This window comes from Opisthocomus hoazin, chromosome 1 (genome assembly GCF_030867145.1).
Source record: "Opisthocomus hoazin isolate bOpiHoa1 chromosome 1, bOpiHoa1.hap1, whole genome shotgun sequence".
Lineage (NCBI taxonomy): Eukaryota > Metazoa > Chordata > Aves > Opisthocomiformes > Opisthocomidae > Opisthocomus > Opisthocomus hoazin.
The window spans coordinates 79,578,102-79,596,874 of NC_134414.1; the positions used below are offsets into that span (position 1 = coordinate 79,578,102).

General features: G+C 38.2%; 1 protein-coding gene across 5 annotated transcripts in view; it reads right to left on the minus strand.

The window, feature by feature from the left end:
• The window catches only part of HERC2 (HECT and RLD domain containing E3 ubiquitin protein ligase 2), a 120,085-nt gene that overhangs the window by 42,009 nt on the left and 59,303 nt on the right, over nt 1–18,773 (minus strand). For all 5 annotated transcript variants that reach the window (XM_075427328.1, XM_075427308.1, XM_075427316.1 and 2 more), the window contains exons 37-57: nt 18,323–18,515; nt 17,529–17,711; nt 16,760–16,944; nt 14,930–15,077; nt 14,647–14,843; nt 14,189–14,419; nt 13,352–13,487; nt 12,643–12,786; nt 11,113–11,255; nt 10,633–10,900; nt 10,324–10,466; nt 8,869–8,967; nt 8,619–8,787; nt 8,381–8,506; nt 7,527–7,635; nt 7,241–7,380; nt 4,497–4,687; nt 2,575–2,680; nt 2,313–2,404; nt 1,555–1,730; nt 950–1,061 (exon numbers count right to left, since the gene is read on the minus strand). In XM_075427328.1, the coding sequence (XP_075283443.1) occupies nt 950–1,061; nt 1,555–1,730; nt 2,313–2,404; nt 2,575–2,680; nt 4,497–4,687; nt 7,241–7,380; nt 7,527–7,635; nt 8,381–8,506; nt 8,619–8,787; nt 8,869–8,967; nt 10,324–10,466; nt 10,633–10,900; nt 11,113–11,255; nt 12,643–12,786; nt 13,352–13,487; nt 14,189–14,419; nt 14,647–14,843; nt 14,930–15,077; nt 16,760–16,944; nt 17,529–17,711; nt 18,323–18,515 (3,291 nt within the window). The remainder of the gene's footprint in view (nt 1–949; nt 1,062–1,554; nt 1,731–2,312; nt 2,405–2,574; nt 2,681–4,496; nt 4,688–7,240; nt 7,381–7,526; nt 7,636–8,380; nt 8,507–8,618; nt 8,788–8,868; nt 8,968–10,323; nt 10,467–10,632; nt 10,901–11,112; nt 11,256–12,642; nt 12,787–13,351; nt 13,488–14,188; nt 14,420–14,646; nt 14,844–14,929; nt 15,078–16,759; nt 16,945–17,528; nt 17,712–18,322; nt 18,516–18,773) is intronic.

Sequence of the window (18,773 nt, forward strand, 5' to 3'; positions counted from 1 at the left end):
GATAAAGTGTGTAAGTTCACGTTAGCATGGGTTTTGGGTTTTTCCACTTAGTTCACATTTACAGAGGTACCTGAATCTTTTTATTTTTTTTAATCCCCTCACTTCTTCCATTTAACTGTCCTATAGCTCTCTGCTTTTCTAGATGGGGGAAGCACTTTAGTCAGAGCCATAATTCTGCCTTAACATGTTTGTAGCAAGAATGAACTGAAACCTGCATTTCTGCACCGAAGCCTTGATGGCTTTATGCACCAATAAAATACAGGATGGAGAACACAGTGACGTTTAATTTTTTGTTTCTTGAAAGGGACTCTACGGATAAATTAGTACACATTTTATTTACAAGATAAATTTAAGAAATGCTCTCTTAATGTACTTTTCAGATTAATGATATCTTAAATTGATAAAACATTCACCATATGTCTCCCATCTTGCATTGTATTAAAAATTATGTATAAATGGCTGCAAACAGGGCTGAAATTCCTCTTGAATTACAATGAAATATTGTCAAGTTACACCAATCAAAAGATTAGAATTCAGCTTTTTCCTGACTACTGCACCAGCTTCAGGTACAAGTAATACATAGAAAAGAGAAAAGTTTACCAATATCTTCATTTCACACACACAAACTCAAACAGAATACGTACAGATTGCTACACATTTTTAGAACAGTTAGCTCACTACCATCTAAAACAAATGACTAAGTGGTTGCCAAAAATCAAACTCCATTTCAGAGTAACAATCAAAATGCAAATTCTCTCCAATTGTCCACTCAGCAGACATCTACATGTCTTAACAGTAAAAAGCCATTAAAACCTGCTCTTCATACTTTTTGATAATAAACTTTAAAATTCTGATTACATTTCAATTAATTTTGAGTTGTGTTGAGATAAGTATATTTTATTTTCAGCTGTGTCTGTTTTGTACTAAAGTATGAAAACAACAAACATACCTTGGAACCCTTCAGCCCTCCCAACTGGTCTTTGTCATTCAGTCCCCACACAAAAACTTTGGTTCTTATTGTAGCTGCCGATTCAAGCCCAGCTGCCTTCTTTCTAACGAGACTGAACATATTGAGAAGAAAAAACAGCGTCAGTGTAGCAACCTGCATGCTATTGCATAGGCACCTTTTTACTGTATTTACTTATTTTACAGTTTGGAATAGCTTCAGTACTCAAACTACACCACCACAGTTTAGTGTTGGCTATAATAAATAAAACCAAAAAAAAACCCAGAATGTTTTGCTGAGAAGTGGTAAGTATACATGTGCCACATACCACATATGAACACCTCTAGTTTTTAGCTAGCTTTTCACCTCCAAGTATACTGTAGAAGCAGAAGAGTTGTACAAAATGCTACCACCTTACCAGTGTGGTAATCTTAAAGAAGTTATTTATCAACAAATGACCGACTTACAGTTCTGATGAACTAAGATACTGATTTCTCTTTACTACCATTTAACCTAATTAAGTCGCTGCTCTTACAATAATCTCCCAACTAGAATACAATGACACTAAGGTTCTTTATCATTTCCTCCCTGTCCCTGCGGTTACCTACCTGCCAGTGTTGGCTTTATCGTCATCCTCTTCCTCATTATCAGAAGCAAGGAAAGGGACTGCAGCCAAATCTTCATCCTCTGCACGTATACGACCCAGTATGCTGAGGCCATGTATTTTGCAATCAATCCCAGAGCTTCTGCACTGCTTGATTGCAATCTCAACATACCTGTGGTACTAAGAAGAAAAAACTAAATTGCCACCTTTGGGTCCTATATAACCTTACAAAACACAGGAAGTAATTAGAACTTTTGCTTGACTTTGTCACCTTAACACATTGGATCTGTAACTTTAAATATTTGGCTTTTCAGTCCTATATAATTCATACTTTAAAATTAACATACGGCCTCATTACTTTGAGAATGATTTAACTTTCAATCTTCTAAAAGTTCATAATGCATTCCTCCTTGCTGTTACTGAAACAGACCAAAACTGCTATCCAAAATAAGCTTTATCACTCACCAAAATGATCCTCAAATTTAAGTTTCTTGTTATGTATTCTTGGTTCATAGGTATATTAATTTACACCAAAAAACCTAAAAAAAATCTTTACTACTAAGACTATAATAGAGTTACACTGTGATTATGGTAAAACTTGTCAGGATAATTAACATTACTAAACTCCCAGAAATAGTGCTAATTTAGAGGAAAAGTAAAATACCATGTTTTAATAATCACAACAGTGATTTTCATCCTTCGCTCGCAGCAAAATACTTTTGTGTTGCATACAAGAGTAATTCTCACACAACCTTCACTTACTTCTGTACAATCACTAAGAAGAGGCACAGTGGTGTCTGTAGGATTTATATTGATTGTCTTTAGCTCTATAAGGTTATTTAAGGAATTTCCCCCTAGAAAACAAAACATAGAAATAAAAAAATTTTAAGATGTGGTGTTTGTGTCATAAACAGGAAGTATGCATGTTAAATACATGACTGTTGTTAATTGAAACCAGATAAATACCTACTGTTGAACATACAAAGAAAATACTTTTCAGATTTCTCGGAGAACATACACATACCTGAAACTACAACTAAAGAGGGCATGTAACTGCTGTCCGCAGGGTCCACTATCATCTTTAGTCTGTGAACAAGAACATCTGGAAAAATCTCCAAGCGAATCCAGTGCTAGGGGAAAGACACAGAATTTCATTTTCAAACAGTATTGTTATGACCACCATACGGTTAGCAAGAATAAATGTGTGCTGTCTTTCAAGAAAGCAAGAAAAACATTTGGGAATGGTATATGACAGCTGCAATGCAAGGGAACTGGCCAAAGGAAAACAAACTTGTGAACTTCTTGCCGGTCCAGCCTCCCAATACAAGAGAAAAAGTTGCAGTAAATGATTTATTTCACCCAAGAGCAACACCATTGAGAAGACTGAGAAAGCACAATACCACTGAAGGTCAAGAAATGGGACATAATGTAAACCTTTGACTTGTTACAGTCTGTAGACAACCCAAAGCAAGGGTACTTGGGGATATTCTCAGCACGGCCATCAACAGAGCATCAAAACACACTGGACCAAAGCCTAGCCGCAAATCGCAGTGCCTAAGCTGGCCACGGAGCAGTGCTGTGGGCCAATAAAACTGGCAAACCACGAACTAAAGAATAATGATTTTTCTAAATCTGGACGCAGAAGTCGAATGTACATCAAGCAAGTTTGCTGATGACACTAAACTAGAAGGTGCTGTGGACTCCCTCGAGGGCAGAGAGGCCTTACAGAGAGATCTGGATAGATTAGAGAGCTGGACAACCACCAACCACGTGAAATTTAACAAGAGCAAGTGCCGAATCTCCACCTGGGACAGGGTAATACTCCTTATACATACAAATTGTGGGATGAGAGGCTGAAGAACAGCCCCACGTAAAGCGATCTGGGGGTCTGTGGGACGAAAGGCTAAAGAGCAGCCCCATAGAAAGGGATATGGGAGTTTGGGTTGATGGCAAGTTTAATATGAATCAACAGTGTGCCTTGGCAGCCAAACGGGCCAACCGTGTCCTGAGGTGCACCAAGCACAATATAGCTAGGCAGTCAAGGGACGTGATCGTCTCACTCTACACTGCACTCATGCAGCCCCCCACCTCAAGTGCTGTGTGCAGTTTTGGGCACCTCAATAGAAAAAGGACTTTAAACTATTAGAGTGTGTCCACAGGAGGGTGATCAAGGTGGTGAAAGGTCTCGAGGGAAAGACTTATGAGATCACTTGGTTTGTACAGCTTGGAGAAGGCTGAGGGGTGCCCTCATTGCTGTCTGCAAGTTCCTCAAGGGAGGCAGCGGAGGGGGAGGTGCTGATCTCCTCTCTCTAGTGACCAGCAATAGGACATGAGGAAATGGAATGAAGCTGCATTAGAGGAAGTTCAGATTGGACATGAGGAAAAGGCTCTTCACTGAGACGGTGGTCTGTCACTGGAACAGGCAGTGGTCACAGCATAACGCCTGTCAAAGTTCCAGGAGCATCTGGATGATGCTCTTGGTCATACAGTTTAGTTTTAGGTAGTCCTGTGAGAAGCAGAGAGTTGGACTTGATGATCTCTATAGGCCCCTTTCAACTCAAGATATTCTATGATTCCATGCAAGCGAGGGAGTGCTTGGAGGCTGTTTTAGCTAGTAAGAACATAGGTGCTTTTCATATTGCAACAAACTGACTTACGTAAAATACAGTCAATGTGATTGTTAAGAACAATTATCATCAGCTATTATACTGAAAAGGCAACTATAAACGTATAACCAACTACAGCCTAGAATAATTACCCTGTATTTCAGAAACCACACAAGTTCCTCATAATTCACACAAAATAAACCGAAAGATGAAGCATAGCTCTAAAAAAATAGGTACATTTACTATCTTAGATAAAGGTAACTAACAAATATATTTCACTACAGGAAATACTTTTAACATGAAAGTATGCCACAATAAACCAGTTACGGCTTAAAGTTACCTTTCCTTGTGAGCCAGAAGACTGCCAGCACTGCTCACTACCATCAATAAGACGCGAAGCCTGATTCACAGAGGATGAGACATTCAAATTTTTAACTATTCTTGACCAATCATCCAGTAACATTCCCCGCTGACTACTATGCCGTCTCTTCAGCTGCTTTCCAGAACGCCCACAAAACACCGGAGACTGACCTGCATGGTTAAATGAAACCTTCAGCATGTACCTCTCACAGAAAATTGCTCTTATTAAAGCCATAAGTAATGCAAAAGGAAATATAACAAATGAAGTATTTCAGGTACGTAGTCTAAAAGTAGAATACAGACGCAATCCGCTTATGTATGGTAATACTACTCATGCTTAAAGCACACAGCTTTTTAATTTTATTTTTTTTAAAGACGTTTCAAGCACTTTACCTGACTACAAGTTTTCAGGCCTGTCATTTGGGACAGCCACACTTTCTATTCTTATACTTGTGATTGATTTGTACCAAGAAATCAAGCATGATTTATTTTATAAATAACATTAAAACACTAAGGAAAATTACTCTCTTCACGAATGTAAGACACTAAGAGTAATACCTAAAACCAAATGATAAAACACTACAGGGGTGCACAGCATATAAACTGACAGAATCCTTAAAAGACTAACATTCTTGAGTAAATAGCAACTTGAAAGGGTCCTTCCTTTTGAAATACAAATCAAAATTTATGATGATACATACTTCACAACACAGGCCCACAGCATATCAATTTTGCACACCACCATAGCATATGAAAAATATGCAATCAACCCTCAACAGAAATGCCTTACAAGAGAATAGACATACCTAAGTTGCAACACTCAGAAATTTCAAATCTTGTTCAAAAATGAGGTGGTTTAGTGAGATGTTTATTTCCTCCCTGCAAAAACCTACTTCTACTTCCCTTCACTGATCTTTGTAGCTTCTAGAAAGCCCAACTAAAAGAACACTGTAACTCCCCTACCCTATCCAGGGCCACAACAAGGATTATAGATTCACACCATAATAGCTGTACAACCATACTAATTGATTTCCTTGGGGTCAGTACTGGGCCCAGTCTTGTTCAACTTCTTCATCAATGACCTGGATGAAGAGTTCGAGTGCACGCTCAACAAGTTTGCTGATGACACAAAATTGGGAGGAGTGGCTGATACACCGCAAGGCTGTGCTACCATTCAGCCAGACCTGGACAGGCTGGAGAGTTGGGCAGGGAGGAACCTGAGGAAGTTCAACAAGGGCAAGTGCAGGGTCCTACACCTGGGGAGGAACAACCTCATGCACTAGTACAGGCTTGGGACGGACCTGCTGGGAAGCAGCTCTATGGAGAGGGACCTGACAGTGCTGGTGGATGACAAGTTGACCATGAGCCAGCAGTGTGCCCTGGCTGCCAAGAAGGCCAATGGGATCCTGGGGTGCATCAAGAAGAGTGTGGCCAGCAGGTCAAGGGAGGTTCTCCTTTCCCTCTACTCTGCCCTAGGGAGGCCCCATCTGGAGTACTCTGTCCAGTTCTGGGCTCCCCGGTTCAAGAAAGATGAGGAGCTACTGGAGAGAATCCAGTGGGGGGCTACAAAGATGATGAGGGGACTGGAACATCTCTCCTATGAGGAACGGCTGAGGGAGCTGGGCTTGTTTAGCCTGGAGAAAAGAAGGCTGCGAGGGGATCTTACGAGTGCTATAAATATCTTAAGGGTGGGTGTCAGGAGGATGGGGCCAGACTCTTTTTCAGTGGTGCCCAGTGACAGGACAAGGGGCAACGGGCACAAACTGAAGCAGAGGAAGTTCCATCTGAACATGAGGAACAACTTCTTCACTCTGAGGGTGACAGAGCACTGGAACAGGCTGCCCACAGGGGTTGTGGTGTCTCCTTCTGTGGAGATATTCAAGACCCACCTGGACAAAGTCCAGTGCAGCCTGCTCTAAGTGACCCTGCTTTGGCAGGAGTTTGGACTAGATGATCCCTAGAGGTCTCTTCCAACCCCTACTACTCTGTGATTCTGTGATTTCTTAACGGAAACTCTTTCCTGCCCTTTAGACAAACCATCATACACAAGCAACGCATGTCCATGATTTCTAGAAGGCAATCAGTTTTACCCGTTTTCCAGGTGGAAAGAAATAAAAGCTAGTGTCAGGTAAGTTTTGCATAATAATACAAAACCCAAAAACTTTGGAGTTAAAATGGATGCACTTGTTCTTGCCCTAGAAACTAAAAATTCTGCTTATGTATCTTTCTAAATGCTTCCCTTTCCTACCACATCACGGAGGAAGTGAGGCAACAGCCATTGTACATTGATAGACAAAATTGCTGAAGAGCAACTGAGGTGTAAGAAGCTATCTTAGGTATTTCAAGCTGCACCTGTTGTCATGGGGATCCCATTCACCTACTTTTAGGCTGACAGCAAAAGGCAGGAGGATTAAAGAATTATACATTTTACTCTTCGTGTAGCTGAAAACTCAGTTCTGCCATAAAGCGTTACTGTCAAGTAGCCATATTTTTTTAAACTTTTTTTAACACTATGAAGAAAGCTTAAGGGTTGATGTTTTGGTGTAGTCTATCATGCGCAAATGCAGCAGTGCTATGATCTGCTAAAAGTGTTTTGTTTCCTAGAGGGTCAGTCCAAACACTAATTTCATTATGTTAAGGAGCTGAAATGTAAGACTGTTTTTTTAAAAACAAATACAACGCATTTTAAATTAATCTAAGAAACAGTTAGATTCTGAAACTCACCTGGTTCATTTATTCTGCCAAAAGTATGTCGGGTGTTATGCTTCCTGGTTTTAAAACAGGTTTCACAAAAGTCAAAATCATCACAGTTTCTGCATTTGAATCTAGGCCCATTGATAGGAAACATCTGACAGCCATCACACCTGATTTCACAAAAGAACAACAGGTAAATGTCTTTCTAGCAGTTTTCATGGTATAAATTAATTGTAACACAAGTCAAGATAATGGAATCAGGACAATAAGGCTAAAAGATAACGCATATAGCTTAAAAATGTGTATCATCACTTACGTGACTCCAGGATGAATGCTGGGGACCAGTTCCATTTCTGACAATAAGCCAGTCCAATGAGACTGCTGAGGGAAGTCTACAATGACATCTTTTCCGTTGGCACTAAAAGCTGTGACAAAAAAAATGCAGAAAATATAATTTGTTGAAAATCTGTATAAAATGAAGCAGAAAGTGTCCAGTGCAACACGAAAGCATAAACACATAATAAAAGTTACTTTCAAAAGCAATCTTATATTTTAATGGAACTATATTAACCTAATCAGATTGCCTGGAAAGCAGCAGAGGGAAAGATTTTTTTAAAGATTTTTTTAAAGATATGTATTATTCTATTTAAAATCCTTGACTCTGAATTTACTTTTTTTAAAACACTTCCCAAAGAGAGACAGTACTTCTAAACACAAATATAGCATGACCAAATCTGTACCTCTTCAAAGAATCTATGCCCCAGCTTGCCCTTACAGCTTGACAACTAGTGCACCTCACTTCCTCCTCTCTTCCATATGAAGTCTTCAAGTTAGCTTTACTTCTTAAAGGAAAAACATTTGTGCTTCATCCGAAGTATAAATGAGAACTACAGCAGGAAGCTGCACAGATTCTAAAGACCTTTACTGCATGTGAATGGAGTAGCTCAAAAAGCAGATGAACACACTAACAAAATGGACTGCCACAGAGCACATGTCTATAAATTCATCACAGATATCAAATGCATTCTATAATCTCTTACCATCATGCAATATTCCACAAAAGTGTGATTTGTAAGTGTGTCTAGAAGATTCTTTGCTTAAATGCTGCAGAAAACCTGTGTTGTTTCCAGTTTTATTACTTCCCCATGCCCCACTTTGAACATACATTACCTTTGACAACTCCCACACTTCGGTGAGTAACTGATCCCCATTTGTATTTGGGTGTGGTAACTGAGCTTTTCACACGCACTTTGTCACCTATCTTGATATGAGAGGCAGAACTCTGCGGTGGGAAACCTGGCAGTCGCAAGAATAAATGCATGGTAAGCGGGTTTCCCCCCTCCAAAAACAAATTTTCCTTAGTGTATCATTCAGTTTTTTATTAAAAAGCAGTTAGCAGTGAACTTACCTAAAAGCTCAACATGGATATATCTGACCCAGTAAGTACCACCCTTTTGTTGCCAATCACACTGTACATTCAGATCATGCAATCCATCTCGATCCAGTTTAATAACTTTGCCCACATCTCCTTCACAAACCTCTTCATAGGTTCTGCAGCACCTAACCATCATCCCCACCTAGAGAAAAAGGACAATATGCAATGACTTTTGTACCAGAAGGAAAGCAGTTTCAGTACAGCTTCTCGTCATCGCGCTTACCTGAATATTCTCCCTCACATACACAGCATAGTCATCATTGCTTAAGAAATCAGCTCGTTTTTTATAGGTCTGGCTCTCTGTTACAACAGCACCGTTTGACTGGAAAAAAATCCAAAATAAACATATAACAGCTAAAAAATTTGTTTTCAATTCAGATAAACAAAATTTTTCTCAGACACTGAAGATAACCGAACAAAACCAAACATATAATAGCCAAGTTGCATGCCAAAAGGGAGAGAATCTTCAACAGGTCAACTCGCTACAGGGCTAATATTCATGATCTACTGTACTTTAAACTCAAGTTCAGTTTCCAAAATGACTTGCCAAAGAATGTACCTGCAAATTTTCAGAATGTGTGGAACAAGCTGCAAGTTGCTTTTATGAAATCTGCTTGCCAAGGAAAATAATAACAAAGAGAATTTGTGAGTAATCTACTTAGCCTCGCAAATACATATTCACATTCCACTCCTTAGGCTACTTCTTGGGAGAGGAAAAAACCCAAAACCACAGTGGTAAATGGTAATCTCCTACCTAAAGTACATTACTAATTTTTTTTTGTTATATAATATGACAGGATTTAAAGTACTTCGTTAGAAAAACAAGCTGATGAAAAAGATATGATTACACTTATCAGAAATCATTCCTTTCCTAACTTACAAAAATTTTAAGAGAAATATTGCATTCCAGCTGTAACAAGAATTTTCAGCAAACTTTGTTCTGTTTTGAGCACTAAATGTTTTTTCTTTCAAGGCAATACATAGCACAGTTTCTCACTGCAATATTGATAAAGATATCAGAACTCTATGTTAAGTTAATCTCCTTCAAATATAATGCATTTCTTCCAATTACAAAAGCCCACATTTGCCAGAAAACTCAATGTTAACTCCTTAAAAATCAAGAAGAAACATGAAACCCATTTCATTTTATTGGCAAATCCTTACTGAAACAGTTCCTGAAAGTCAACAGAGGCCTAATATAAATTCACATTAAAGCCATTAAACTCAATATGCATTGTAAAGATCATTTCATCACCAGTAAGTGAAAATAGTTTTTGTAGATAAGTTATTTCACTGACATCTTTTTGCTATTTATTCACTACCTCCTCAGTCATTCCTTGTAGCTAACATACTTTTGTCTTTCAGATCAGAGGAAGGGAGGCAGGACAGCACTGACTGTTTTAGATGAAACTGAGACCAGACATCAGGGATACTTAGAGTTAACCACTAATGAGCTTCCACTCTTCTCCTGTGCTACTCATACACAAGTATTTTTAGATTATTCTTGAGTTCTTTTATGACATGCCTTAGAAACATTTGGCAAATGTGGTCCTTGCTTCAATCTCGAAGGCCTGGGATGGCAGAATGTCCTTGTACTCTAACCAAATTCATAAAAGGGAAGAATTACACAATTTGCAGACAGCTAGCATGACTTCGGTTTTAGTAAGTTTATACTTACCACAGGGCATGCAGCTTCAGCTTCTTCCACTTCCTCTGCTATTTCCTCATCTGAATATTCATCAGAGACAGTATCAGCATCAGAGAGATCCGTAATCTGAACATCAGGGTGATCCAACAACCAGCCAACCAAGGCTTCCACTCCTAATAGGAAAAAAAACCCCCTCAGTCTGCCTCTAAGGGATTTCTCTAACGTTCTTAAGATAGTATCCAAAAGAAAAGTAACAATTTCTCCCTTGTAAGCAGCATTTTAATCTGCTTGCAACTTACTTTCTCTTTCTAACGTAACTAATTTAACTAAATTAAATACCTGGTAATCCAGATGCACTTCCAGAGGTTCCAGACAGAGACTTTAGTGCAAATTCTATGTTTTTCCTAGGAAATCCCATTTCCATAAGTTGAACTACAATGGGGAGAGGTGGAATTGGAGATTGCTTGCGTTTCTTCACTTTTGTGGGTCGGATATGTTGCACTGTGATGGGTGTTGTAGCTTCACTAGAGCTGCAGTCTTCAAACACTGGAGTTGAAGGATGTGTAGATTCTACAGCCAGATACTGGCATACTGCCAAAGCAGCAGCCTAAATGAGAACAAATAAATCAGTCCAAGAAAAACAAGCATATTTAGTACATTTGTTGTGTGTGTGTGCCTGAAGTTAAAGGCTATTTGCCAAAAACAGTTCAGTGCCACTTTTTTTTTTTTTAAACCTATAACTTAACAAGTTTCAATTAGAACGTGAATTAGAAAGACTTATTTATTAGGTTACTTATTAGCAGAAAATACAGACTCTACCTCAAGCTCTTGCTTGTCAAATATTGCTTTCACAGGTGATGGCTGCGTAGCAGCTGTCAAAAGTTGCTGTAGAAGAATCATGGGAGGCTGAGGTCCTTCAGGAGACATATCTCCTATGTCGGGAGAGGCAACTGCTCCATCCTCTTGAAGCAAAAACATTATTTTAACAAAAACCATGTAATGTAAGTCATTCAGGAGATTTATTCTGAGGCCTATTCGTTGATCAAGCATATTGTTATTTCTCCCATATTTCTTCTCCACAGGAATCATGCGTTTAAGACTAAATCATGTGTGTCACTATCTCCGCACAAAAAAGCAAGTGAGAATATTGTAGATAAACAATAGTTTTATTAAAATACACCTAGAACATGTCTAGCAGAAACTGCTCAGTGGACAGTGAATTTGCACAAGTATCTCCTGAGCTCACCTTCTTACAATAAGCTTATTTATTCAGAGGTCCTTCCAGGATAAACCACTTCATACAGACAACCAGCCGTCTCCTTGATCACAAAACCATGGTGCATACTTTCTGAATTTAGTCATTTTCCCCTCCTAATACACCCTCTTGGGAAGAGCTCTCTATAGGTATTCACAGCCCCTTGAAAAGAGTATACCTTTTTTGAATCAATTGGCTCATGATTCTACAACTTTTATATTTGGTTTTGTATTCTTGTTAGCATAAACATTCATGTTTTCCAGATCTTTACTGCAGCTATCTCAGGAAAGTGGTCTCACTCTTCATTTAACTCCAAGAAAAGGAAATTCTCATACTTGAAACAATAACAAAACTGTTAATAATTTTTGCCCCTTAAAAACTCATGGTAGAAGAAAAACCATGTTCCATCTCTGGGAAAAAACTGCTCATTCTGTGACTTAAAATTTGGCCACTGACAAAAAAACCCAGAAATAAACAAATAAATCAAATATATTAATATATTTAAAGGCATTACATGCTTCACCACTACCCAAAGAATTAATATGAACTATACGGACATCAATAGCTATCCCGAAAGCTGACAGAGCTATTTTATTTTTATATGTAGAACGAATGTATATAGAGAATGAATTCATATTATTAAAACTACAATTCCTTAAACTTCTTTTAAGATTATGATTAAGACACTGCATCCTGGTACTTGCTTCACTGGAAACTGCAAAATATATGAAGTAAAAGAAATAGCCAGTTGAGAAGTCCTACTTTAAGCTTTGAAGCAGAAAAAGAAAGCACTGTACAAAACCCACAAGTTTTTTGAAATGACTTACAAAGCTTACTAACTATACAAGACTTGCAAATTTAGCTAACTCCAATATTTCAAGCTTTAAACACTTGATGCACTTAGTCTTCAAAACCCAAGTTAAAAATTCAAAAATGTTCTCAATGTATAAGGTTAAAACATTCCTGAACTTTAATTTTTAGTCTTTAGAGGGCAAACCTAATTTCTAGCCTCCAACTGTCATTAGCAAGGGTTATAGTTGTAATATCTACCATCTAAACACACAGCAGCACACTCAGGTTCCATTTCAGAATACCTGCAGGATTTAATGCACACTCCTGAACAGCTGGCTGAGATAAGATCTGCCTTAGTGTATCCTGGTGAGAAAGCAGAGCTCGGCCTGCTTTCAGTATGTACAGCTTTAATTGCTGGCATCGCAGCAGATCCAAATCCACTTGACCTATCAGAAATATTAAGCAGCCATTAGCACTAGGAATGTCTTGTATTAGAGAAGAAAGGCTATCATTCATACAACCTCAGTCCAAATAAGAGTTGACATCTTAACTCACTGTGTGAAAGCTTGTGAAATACTGATGGTATGAGGCAGTTTGAACAGCACCTGCATAAGAAGTCTGCATACATTCTATAACCCATGATATTAAAAACACTGCCTTCCTACTTTCCACACCCTAGACAATCATATAGCTGATATATTGCACAGTAAGTAGTTACGAAGTTATATGCATCCAGTATTTTAAACAACTCAGTGCAAGAAGTCCAGTCCCAAACCTTATTTACATTTTCTTGCCAAACTAAAAACAGTATTCCACTTACAGTGCAGAGCAATTCACCTCCTATCTAAACTTGTCTTATAAGTGCACGTTATTCAATGTTGACTAAGAAAAAAGGCAAGGTTCCAGAAAACCCTTTTTCTTCTTACATACGTTTGCTGTTACCAGTTACGCAGAGTATATCCAGCTCTTTAAAAACAAAACAAAAAAACAACAGAAAAACTCCAGCTATACCTGAAAGACCCTGATTGGGAGACTTCATTCTTTGTTTTTCTATTTTACTTCCCGCCAGATTTACTAGTTGAGCCCAGATGGACAGCATAGGTTCAGTGAAAGGCAAGTTGTTCACATTAAACGCCACAACTGGAAGCTAGACAGTAGGGGAAGAATCACACAAAACAAAAAAACACAGATAAGCACTTTCCAAAATTTTACATTCAAAACTTCCAATGGTTATTAACTGAAGAGGAGAAGAAGTAGCATTTAACTGCTTGCTTTTGACCAGGAACAACTGGAGAGGATTTCTATTCCCTACATAGCTCCTAGGCCTGTATTTGTACCACACAACTGCAGGTCTGCTTGGTGAAAAACTAAGAGTCAGAGCAAGATTTGCAGTCTCTGAAGCAGGCCAGGCACTTCTACTGTGCTTTCACTAAAGCCATATTAACCAACTTGAGATTAAGATACAAATGAAAACACTCAAAAGAGTTTCTACATTAGTTAGCAAATCAAGATAAATACAAATAAATAAGCTCCTCTCATGTAAGAGCTATAAACCACATTATTATGACTTCGTATTTTACCTCAAGTCAAAAGGCTTCAGCTCAAATACCTCTCCTTCCACTTCCTCAACAAATGAGCATTAAAGGGCATTAAATATATAGGCATCTATAGGGCATTAAAGGCCCTATAGAGGTTCACATGAGTATCATCTTAGATTTGCATTCAGAGCATTGTATGTCTTGAATATCAGTATATTTACCCAATGAAGAACAAGTATTTTCTTTGCATCATATCAGAGTCTTTAACCATACCCTTCCCTGTATTAAAGCCTCAATAAAACAAACTTACTGGTTTTAGTTGATTCAGAGGGCACACTCTACATGTTCGCATGTCATAGAACTGTACAGTGATTTTCCCTTTTGGAGTGATGCGCGTCACTGTGCCTTCTCCAAATTCATCATGAACTACTTGTCCACCCAGCCTCAAGCGACTGTCTATGCCACCAATCACTGCTAACACTGCCATTAGGCCTCCCACCTCTGGATTCTCAGTGTCAGGAAAGTAGTCATCCAACAGAGCCTAACAAAGAACAATAAAATTAACTGTAGGGAGAAAACGTATACTTCTATCTGCTTTAAAATATAACATTAATCACACATACTTCCATTTAAAAATTACAACACACAAACATATATATAAAAATGGTTTCAAAATTAAGATTAATATTGTTTACAAATATTTAATATTTATAATTTAAAAATAAATATTGCTATAAAAATGAGCTTATTTTAAAACGTGGAAACTACCCCTTCTGACTGTTTTCCTGCAAAGATGTGGGTGATGGAGGTTAGCTGAGAGTTGATGTACTTGTTTATGAGTCCATTCCACTGGCTGAGCGAATGGAGCGTCCTCAGCAGTGCCACTATCTCTTCTGCTAAAGTACTACTGTGAGTGGCAGTTAGAGATGCTTGGGGCCTGGCCTTTCTCCTTCTCAGAGTAGATTCTGGAAAGACAAAGCAATTGCACAACATTTATCAGTTCAATGCACACATTTTCTGTACATAAGACACTGAGAGAAAATTCCTCTACCTCTGAGTAGTGGGATGTCTGAAGAACAAGTACTAAGCAGGCTGCCTAAAAATCCAAATAGTTTTTCCACAAGAAATTTCATGTCTCTTGACCTTTCATTTTTATCCCAGGATGGAAGTACTGCTTTCAATAAGTGTACAGCAAGGATCTAAAGAGAGAACAAGATTAGTGTTACTCCATTCTAAGTCAACAAATACTACAGAAATTCTCAAATATACGAAGTACAGAAGACAGACATTTTAAAAGTTAGCCTTCCTTTCTAGTTCTTTCTGTAATGCTGATTTCTTTCTGGCTGCAGAAATTACAGAGCTACTGATCTTCTGTCCAGTTTGCTAAAGAATATTTTAAAAGAAGTTGCACCAGCTCAAAGTCAGTAAAAATTTTACTGTCACATTGTATCACTGAATCCAACCTCTTCAATATTCAGGACATGAGACAAAGACATACTGGGAAACAATGTAAATGACTAAAACACATAAGAAAAACAGGAATACAGATTGGGAAGGTTTGTTCCAATTCTAGACTCAGCACTAAGGTGTATTTCAGACTGAAAGTTTCCAAGTGTTCTGCAATGAAGGGATGATAATTAAAAATCTGGAGATATAAAGCTGAGTGATACAAGAAGGAAAAAAAGCAAGGAAAAAAGCAACCACCGTGACACCCAAAAGCAGTTACTGTGGAACCAGGGCCTCTGACACAGTACAGAAGGAACAGGCTGGCATCTCCAAGCCCAGACACTGAGTGCAGAACTGGCGAGGAACACGGCAAGGTTCTGCACGGCGCTGCAGTATCAAAGAGCAGACGGGCTTGCACATTCCGAAGAAGAGTATTTCAGGTTTTGAGCTTCCTCCTCCTCTATCCAGAAGACCAATACAACACAAGTGACCAGTAACAGTGAAGAGATCTCTCTTCTTGTAAACCTCTGACAATAACACATCTTTGTAAGACTTCAGGGTCTCATCTTTTTCTTGTTATTAAGCTACATGAGGAATGCTCATTTCTCTCAAGTACTCCCTGAACAGCACAGATAACTCTAATGCACAAAGACCTGGATGATGACACAAGTCTCACCATACTAAAAATACTGGCAAGAATTTGGAGGAAGATCACACAAAAATGCTCAGGCCTTTATGATATAAAGCTTTAGTTAAAAAAAGCTGATGTCTTATCAAGCAAAAGATTAAGTTCTTTTGATCCCCAAGCCTTCAAACTTGGAAGAGTTATTCCATAATAAGGTTGATTTTCAATCACATGAAAAAGGCCCTACAAGATGCTAAGGAAAGGAGAAAAAAAAAGGGGGGGGGGGAGGGGGGAAGTAAAAGGGAAAGAGACAAGGGAAATATAGCATCAAAACAGCTTCTTAACAGAGACAGTAACCAAAACAATAATAACTGTTTGTTATGGGAGGAGGGGTAGTAGACAATACACAATTTGATAACTTTAAAATGAAATTGCGTATTTTTTCTAACCATCTTTTTGTTACTCTCATCTTTATTCAACATCTAGGAAACATTATATGGGAGGTTCTGGAATACATTTTTGGAACACTGCTTTGGCCTCTCATCTCTACAAAGTTTTTCAGGCTTCCAACAGAACAAGGGAGTCTGTAGTGCCCTGAAGGCTCAAAAACTTACAGACATATACTTAAAACAATGAATCCTAAATGTGAGAAGACAAGTTCACTTTTTCCAATAAATTAAAAGCTGATTTAAGGACATTTCCCATCTGTTTTTAAAATACACTCTTAAAAAAAAAAAAAAAAGAAAAAAAAAAGACAATGAAATGCTACTAAATTCATTGCCTAAAGTAATTTGGAAATACACACATTACCTGTCTCTGTAGTGAAGCAGCAGTGAAAGATTCATGCCCCTCAACAATTTTCATTAGCAAAGTTATCCACTGAGATGTACTAAGAGTGCTGCACATCTGAGGCATAAGTGCTATACTTCGAATGAATCCCAACGTGCACCAACTCCTATGCTGTTCTTTATAAACCAATTTGTTTGGCAAGGAAGCTAAAAACAAAAAGATATATACACATAACAATTCACTTCTCTGTCAGCTACATAATTCTCTGTATACCACACGGAGCTTCTCTGGACAAGTCATAACACTGAGCTACTCCACTGTCTTTACATGAATTATTAACTTAATTTTTAGAGCCTGTAATTAATTTTATTAAATTTGCCTTTAAAACAATTCTCATCCTTACACTGCTTCCTCATTTCAAAGCAGTTAACAGCATTACTTCTGAAATTACAAAGAAACCACGAAAACGAATATGACATACGAAGTCATACTGTTCTCCCCAAACAGAAGACAACTGCTAAGAAAATCATTGTGTAAGCCAACCATACACATTCCGATGGTCCACAGCTCATGCATTTCTGCTGCTTTTATTGCTTATGTTCTAAGTGATCTTCAGCAGTCTTATACTGCTTTTGCTAACAATCAAGATTTTAAAAGCTCTGAAAATGCATTTTCTGGCCTTTGGCCTTACAGGATTAAAAACTAGTAACAAAAGATTTACAACGTTACAAGGCAACAGAGCAGAAAACAGAAGTACACAGCTGAATCAGAGTGGTTCTATATAATGTACCTGATTTATCTATTGTTCCACTCTCCACAAGCATACGGAGCAGACCACACAAAGTCCTAGTAGCATCACTTTGCATGACTTCAGCATGGACGCCAGCAGAGAGACACAGCGTCTGCAACAGGTTCACAGTACTCGTCAGCATCATGGAAGTAGGGTGGAGATTCCTTTCAACTTGTTCTCCTTCTGAAGGGAGACACAAAAGGCAGAGGAATACATTAATATTGAGTTAATCTATTTCACAAAGTGTTCTGAAATATACATGATGTGAGAAATTTGTTTTAAATGTTTTCTCTAAGATGATTTGACATGAAGAAGACTCCTTATTTCCAACTGCAAGAGCAAAATATAAATCAGATATTTGGTGCAGATATTTTCAAGTTATTCTCTAGCAATACACAACTTAAAAGAAATTCCAAATGTAGTGCCAAGAATAGGGAAGCAGTGTGATTAGATGTATAATTAGGCCATATAAAAAACATGTTTTAGAATGGTATTAACATACGTTAAAATGTATACTTCCTGGTACCTGTAACTGAAACTATTTCAGTTGGATAATATAGTTTTCTTTGGCACATGAATATGCAACAAATGTGATCCCATCCTTTCTATCCTCCTTTCTCATGGTAAAGCTATCTTAAGAAAGATTCTAGTGAGAAATGTACACCCATTAAACTAACGTTCTTTGATGAAGCATTTTCTCCTGTGAAAGCAGCTTTTTCATATTATAAGACATCAGTTCTGGAATTCACCTAAAACTTCACCTCCACTTTTATAAAAAAAACTGCTTTTTTTACCAGAATCATCCTCAGTGTCTGAATCCTCTGTTGTGGGCTGCGTTGCCGGTGGTGGTTCAGCTAGTTTGAGATCATATTTTCCCTCTTTCCCCATTCTGTAAGAATTTGTACTTCCGGTGTCCCACTGCACTCTAATCCAGCCATCTTCTCCCAGTTCTCCAATCACACGACCCAAACCTGGAGGGGGTCCGTCCTGACAGACGAGAGAGGCTCAGGTTACACAATCAACAACACTAATTCCGATCCAAGGTTCGTAACATAATAATAATGCTATTGCTCTTATTTGCTGTTAACCTTCAATAACGTTTCAAAATCCAGCATAAAGTCAGAAAGCATTTCACAATCATCAAAAGAAATTCCCCCAATAAACTGCAACAACACTCTTGTTTAGATGTATTTTACTATTTGCTATGTAAGTGCCACACACACCTAGCTGGAAGTGCATTAACAC